This window comes from Mercurialis annua, linkage group LG8, assembly GCF_937616625.2.
Source record: "Mercurialis annua linkage group LG8, ddMerAnnu1.2, whole genome shotgun sequence".
In the NCBI taxonomy this organism is placed as follows: Eukaryota; Viridiplantae; Streptophyta; class Magnoliopsida; order Malpighiales; family Euphorbiaceae; genus Mercurialis; species Mercurialis annua.
In genome coordinates this window covers 33,951,305-33,958,514 of record NC_065577.1, presented here as the reverse complement: position 1 = coordinate 33,958,514, position 7,210 = coordinate 33,951,305, and the positions used below count along the sequence as shown (strand labels likewise).

The window sequence follows — 7,210 nt, the reverse complement described above, 5'->3', positions numbered from 1 at the left end:
AAGACATACTTAAATTACAAAATTTCAGCTATATATAAGTGTTCTTAAAACAACAATTTAATCCAATTAAAATCACATTTAATATATGTTTTATACTTAGTCAATTATCTCAAATCGCCCAAGGTAGGAATAGTTCAAAGTAAGGGTGTGATTCAGATGGATCAAGAGAAGATCAGGTCTGTTGTGGACTGGGAAGTGCCGAAGAAGGAGAGAGCAGGCAGCAGTAGTGAAGCCGGATGCTCGAGGCCATTTTAGATACGGCAAGGCAGATCAGGAAGAGTAGAAAGTTCCCACAACCTGGGGGGGCTAACAATCTTTTAACCTTTAAAAGAACATTTCCAGCTTTTAGTTTATTGTCCAAAATAGAATTTGAATCCAAAAACTTAAACCAATAGATACCTTATTTCATTTAAAGGATTTATCCAAACCACCCAGAGTATCATTTGGCATCCAACAACCTAGGATTCATTACCTTGAAATTTCCAGATTTTAATAAAAGCCTAAAACAAAATACTCAACTCAAAAACATCAACAATTTGATCAATCTAATAATTAAAGTAATTTATCCAATCCACCCAACATAATAGTTACATGAACACGGCAAAAACAATACAATCACCATTTACAGATTTAATAAATACAACGAAACATAATTTAAACCTACAATACCTTAAATATAGACCTAGCACAATAATCCGATAATCTCAACAATTCAAATCAAATGATTGGAGCAACTATTTTTTTGGAATGAATTAAGAAAGATTCAATAAAGAAAACCCAAAAAATAATTTGACTAAAATAGCCTACAAACCACCAAAAACCACAGATAAAAATATGACCACCGATTGAAGGAGATCGATCTCAGAGAGTTCTTTGCCGTTTAGGGTTTTTAGAAAAGTTTAGAAACTAATTTAAGTCGAAATAAAAAAGTTTAAATAGAAAAACGCAACCTGCACAGTTACGCGTCGCGCCCGCTACGTCTGTGTCAAGCCCGCGACACACAAGTCGCGCCCGCAACTCCCCCATGTCACGCCCGCGATATTGCTACTGGATCCAAAAATAATTTAATTTTTAAAAATCAAATCAAACCCGCTCCAAATTCCGAGACTACTCCCAAGACATCACAAAACACATATAAAAAAGTTTAGAACCTTCGAGCTACGATTCTAAGTGGTCGAACGACTCAAACGAACCCCAAAATACCAGTAGGCTTAATGAAACTAATACGGAAAAAATACGGGGTGTTACATTCTGAGTTTTTGAATGTTATCTGTCAAAACAATTAAAATTTAAAAGACAATAAAAAAGAGTCAAATTTATAATCTATTAATGTCATGCAAGCACCACTATTTTTTTTTACAAAATAATTTATTAATTTAAATATTATAATATGATGACATTTGAATTAAAATTAGAGACACCCAATATTAGATGGAGTAGCCTGGTTGATATGTAAAGTAGTAACGCTGTATAATTGCAAAGATAAGAATTGGAAAAGCGTTAAATGACAAATTTTCATTTGAAGCATAAAAATGAAAAGCAGTGGACTAAAACAAGTATATTTTTTAGTTACCCGCTCGTTTTTCATCAAATTGTGCCTAAATATAGCCTAATTTGCACAATTCAAACTGGAACAGAATAATGAATATTTCATTATTCAGGTTTGTGTGTCTACTAGGGTGCTACAACATGAGTACCATTACTCACATACTTGAAATTGTAGGATTAGGGCAAGCATAAGCTAAAAACTCAGGATCACGTTCCAATTTGGTCATTCTCTCTTCATCTAGAGTGATCCATGCTTCAATCCCTTTGCCGTCTCTTGCTTCAGTAAATACAGTAAGGTTTCTAAATGCAGGTCCAACTTTCCCTAAAATTCCAAACCAAAATGGATTACCAAATCCGAAATCCATCTTATTAATTCCAAGATGACACCAGCTCGTAAACGCGAAAATATCCGGTTTTTCTACGGAAATCAACTCTTGTAGCTGATTACAATACTCGGCCATCGTTTCGAATCCGTCGTCACCTTGTAGAGAATCCATATATTCTCTATCGTCATATAAACCAATAGATTCATCAAGTAATGCTGCTAAGTCATGCAATTCTTTTTCAAGAAAAGACGGGTCAGCCATGGCGGTCGCCCACCAAAATATATCGCCTATCGAAACATTCGACATGGGTGGCTTTGTTCTTGTCCGAAGATTCACTGCTTCCACCAAAACAGAAAGCTTTGGTGCGCCTGAAATTGCCTTAGACGACACAGTCATGCAACATTTCCATATAAAGCATGATAAAGCTTCGATTCGCGATGGCGGCCTTTTCTTCTCGTTTCCTTCTCCTCTTGCTTTAATACGAAGCGTAGCAATCGCGTTAGCATTGAAAACGAATCGTTTCGAAACGTAATTACCTTCTGTAAACCATAATGTCTCCATTAGTGCTAAATGTTCCTGAGGAAATGGATTTTTTGGTGGAAAATACACGGATGCCTCGTCACAATTAGGTTTTACAACACTACTGAGTGAACCAGTACGAGTTAGAGTAGACCATGCATGGAGAAAAGCAGCACCAGTAGGTGCATCAATGAGTTTATGCGAAGCAGAGCAACCTATAGCAATCCCACCACAAGAAAACACGCTCACTTGAAATCCCATTTGTGGAACGCCCATATCTGTAACTTTAGTGTAAGGTTTGAACGGAACGAACTCGTTCATCAACTCAAGTCTAGGGTTTTTAAGAAACTCAGACAGTACCAACCCATTAATTCTAGCTATAATTAAAGGAATACCTTCATCGAAATGATCAATATGGGAATTATCAACTACTCTTCCTGAAAAAGGATAGTACAAATCTAGGGTTTGTGAGAGAGTTTCCTTGAGGTGAACTAGGGTTTGAGCTACATTATTAGGTGATGACGACGACGTGGTGGGATAGAAGAAGATGAATGGCGTGTAAGTTATTGGAGTAAGCTGATTGAAAAGGGCAAATTTAAAAGGTTTTTTAGTTTGAAGAATAATTGGTGAAGATGGTTTAATGAGTTCTCTTGATATGATATCAACTTGCATTTTTTTGACAATCTTTTCCGGGAAGAAGATTATTTTTTTCTTTTTAACTGTAGCAAATTTGATAACTTTGATGTTGAAGGGCTGTATTGGATATGTAAAAATGGAGATGGTCTTATATAATAGTAGATTTAGGGGTCACCACGGTTCGGGGGAATCCGGGGATTGACAAATTTCGGAAACCAAACCAAAAACCGGAGATATCAAAAATTGGATCTTCGGAATCCGTACCAATAATCGGTTCGGTTCGGAGATTTTATTTTTCGGTACGGTTCGGTACGGGGATTCAGTTCTAATGGTTCGGTACGATTCAGTACGGATATTATTAGAACCACGAATTTTTTTTTTTTTGATAAATGATAGGTGTATTAGCACATCCACAAAGCAGTGGAAGGCAAAAGGCCGAAACCAAAAAAGCTAAGAGTTATTACAAAAGAAATCAAAGCATCGAAAAACGTCATTTTCCGAATAAGGAAAATCATGATGCTGAAATTTGTAAAATTCTACAGCTCTGCAAGTAGTAGAAAACAGTAAAGAATAAATCTCAGTTTCCTCATGTTGAAAAACTCGCTTGTTCCTCACTTTCCAAAGATTCCATGCACCAAAATACCAAATAAGCTTCCAAAGGTCACGAAATTTGCCTGAAGATAAAGAAACCCATTGAACGAAAAAATCTGCTGTCGACAAAGAAGAAACCCACCGGACATTACTGTTATGAAGAATTAAGGACCAAAATCGCCATGCGAATGTGCAATGGATAATAATGTGACTACTAGACTCTAATCCTGAACAATAAGAACAAGTAATCTGATTCGGGTCAATAATACCTCTTCGAACTATTTAAAATATGATCTCTACTATATTATAATATATTATTTTGACTTTTAAAATTAATTAGCTACTCATTCATTCATTTTTTTATATTTACAACTATCACAAGTAAATAATCATCAATAAAATAATAAGGCACAATATGTATATTATCGTTCGATTTAATATTAATTTTTTTATTATTTGATAAAAATACTTTTATCTATTCTCAAATCTACAACTATATCATTTTTGTTAAAACTATATAATTTGGTCAATGAACATGTAAATTGTTCATATAAATTTTAAAAAAATACTTTTAATAATTATCAAATATTTGAAAACTTCATATAATTTTCATTGAAATATATAAGTAATTTTATTTTTATGTAAATTGATAATTTATATATATATAAACTAAATATTTTTAATATATATTATTTAATTTTATAAAGCAATTTTAATATTTAGTAATATAAAATTAATACGAATATAATAATCAAATTAAAAATAGAATAATATATATATTTATAATCTCGGTTCTTCGGGTATAAATTCGGTACTTCGGTTCGGTACGGTTCGGTTCTCAATACGGGTATTTATAAAAGATCCAGAACCGTACCAATAAAATTTTCAGTACGGTTCGATTCGGGGAAATTCAATGGTCAACGGATATTTTTCGGTCCTGGATATTTTCGGTCCGGTTTTCGGTTCGGTTTTGGAGATATCCAGAATCCGTGTTCACCCCTAGATGAGATGATACATTGCCGGATTTAGTTTTTTTAGAAAAATTTAAAGTGTTTAAATGATATTAAAGTGTTTGGGTGGGGTAAGTATTATATTTTCAAAGTGGTTTAATTGATATTTCAGTCCATATTTAATATTACACACTGCCATTTACAATACCTGGCTAGCTAGATTGGTGAGAATTTCTTATGGATTGAGTAGTTCCGATCTTCCAAAAACATTGATTAATTGCAGTTATGGTCCTTATGGAGAATTAGAGATAACTGACAATAAATATACATTACTAACAATAAATGTCTAGTTTTGTGTGGGAGATTGTCAGTTGCACATTACTAACAATAAATGTTCATGAATGTGGTAGCAGAATTCAATATCTACGGTTGGTACTATAGTCAGTAGGAGAAATTTTGTTAATTTTTTTTTTAAAGTTAGAATTAATTGATGAAAATAAAAGAAACTTAGTTATATGATTTTTTCAATTATTAATTTAAAAAATACTAACAAATAAAATTAAGTTACAAACAATAAGTAAATCGAATGCACGGCAAATCTAATTATAGATTTCGCATCTTTTGACCGAACGAGAAGCAGGAGTTCTGTTGGAGCGGATACTTGGATTTTCCCTGTTTTTCGATAAACTGGTCACACACACGATCCGCTTGATCTGTTGAAACTTAGTATTTCTGATCATCTTTGTCAATGAGTTTCTTTGAAGTTAGATCGACAAATCTTAAATCTATAAAAAATTGATTGTGCAAAACCCGAGCAATCACTAGAAATTCTTGATCGATTTAAGAAAACAAACCACAAAATAAATATACAACCATAAAAAATTCTTTACAAAAAAGATAAAATCCATAACAGATCGATAAACTTCACATCGAAGAGATTTTATTGAAAAGAAGATTAAAACTATAGATTATTTATTATTTATGGGCGGAAAGGATATGATTTCCGATTAAAATCAAAAAATCACCTACTCCCACTCTTTAAAGGATGAAGATGAAAGAGTTTTTTAAAAATAAGGGGGAACAAATTTTTTAGAGTGGTTTTTTTGATGAAATTTTGTTAAATTACTACTATAAATTTTAAAGATATTTTAAAATAGGAAATGGGTTCAATTTTATAGAAATTTTTACATTACTATTTGAAGAAAAAATATAAAACTAACAGTCTGGAAAACTTATTTTTAAAATATTTAAAATATAAATTTAAAAATTGCTAAATTTTAAAAACTACTAAAAATTACCGCTGGAGAATTTGGTGGATTTCTAGTGTTTTTTTTTAATATGCAAATGGGCTTATTTTCATCGATCGTCCTTGATTTCGAGGCCTTTAATCACCGACGTCCTTAATTTTCATTTTTCGGCCTATAAACCCTCTAATTTTTGACTTCACGGCCAGTAAACTCGTTCCATCGAATTTTTAGATAACGTCGTCAATATATGCTGACGTGGCGTCTGAAAAAGTAAAAAGCAAAAAACCACTACAAATCACTTGACACGTCTGCATAAATCTCTATAAACTAAAATACTTAAAATACCTCTAAATTCCAAAAATAAACCCTAAAACTAATAAACCCCAAGCCGTCACTGCTGCCGCCACAACTCCCACCACTGCCACCCCACTCCTATCGTCGGCCGGACACCTCCACCACAACCACTGCAACCCCACCACTAGCCTCCTCCTTTTAAATAAGTGTCTCTTGTTTGAAAAGACGAACCGATATATGGGTTCGTCTTCTTAAATGAACTGAAACGTTCGTGTGAGATGACATCTCACACGAGAGACGCTTGTCAGAGAAGATAAACCCATCGGTGTTAGTCTTTTCAGACGAGAGACAACCCTCGTTTGAGAAAACGAACCCATATGGGTTCATCTTCTCTGACGAGAGTGAAGCTCGTTGAAGAAGACAAATCCATCCGACAAGGGACGATCCTCGTTAGGGTTGGTTCGTCTCATAAGATGAACATTTCAGTTCATCTGAGCAAACGGACCCAAATTTGGGTTCGTCTTCATAAACGTTCTTTGTTCGTTTGAGAAGATGCGGCTGGTAATGAGGGTGGAAGATGGTGTGGTGGAGGCGGCCGACGATTAGGAGTATGGTGCCAACGGCAAGTGTGGACGACGTCAGCTAAAATTAAAGGTGGTGGCTAGATAATTCATTTTAAATTTGTTTAAAAACGTTTTTTGGTTTTTTGGGGCATTTTGAAGGTTTAGGGATGTGTCAAGTGACGTGGAGTGAGGTTTTTATTTTATTTTTTTAAAGCGCCACGTCAACCTCTATTAACGACGTCATTCGAAATTTGGACAGGAGTTTTGTTGATCGTTAAACTTAAAGTTAGGGGTTTACAGGCCGAAAATGAATTTAAGGACGTCAGTGACAAAAGAGCTAAATGTCAAGGACGATAGCTGAAAATAAGTCATTTAAATGAGACCATAATTCTAATTTGATGTCAAGTAGATGAATTTTTATAATGAATATGACATTGATTTTGGTGGATTTTTTCTTATTGTGTTCATCTGACATGGATTTTAGGTGAATTTTATGTGGATTTTAGATGCATTTATGCTGTATATTTTAGTTGGTC

General features: G+C 33.8%; 1 protein-coding gene across 1 annotated transcript; it reads right to left on the bottom strand.

Moving 5' to 3' along the window:
- Positions 1 to 1,489: 1,489 nt before the first annotated feature.
- Positions 1,490 to 5,981, bottom strand: LOC126661951 (stemmadenine O-acetyltransferase-like). Its single transcript, XM_050355835.1, has 3 exons — positions 5,963 to 5,981; positions 3,519 to 3,847; positions 1,490 to 3,146 (listed from the first exon to the last, which is right to left on the bottom strand). Exons 1-3 carry the CDS (start codon positions 5,979 to 5,981, stop codon positions 1,704 to 1,706), a joined length of 1,791 nt encoding a protein of 596 aa, XP_050211792.1. The 3' UTR covers positions 1,490 to 1,703.
- Positions 5,982 to 7,210: the final 1,229 nt, after the last annotated feature.

What these genes read in the sequence shown, in the direction of transcription:
- LOC126661951 (XM_050355835.1), bottom strand. An exon ending in TTCCTTATTCGGAAAATGAC is followed by an intron (nt 3,147 to 3,518) that starts GTTTTTCGATGC and finishes TATCCAATACAG; the next exon opens with CCCTTCAACATCAAAGTTAT.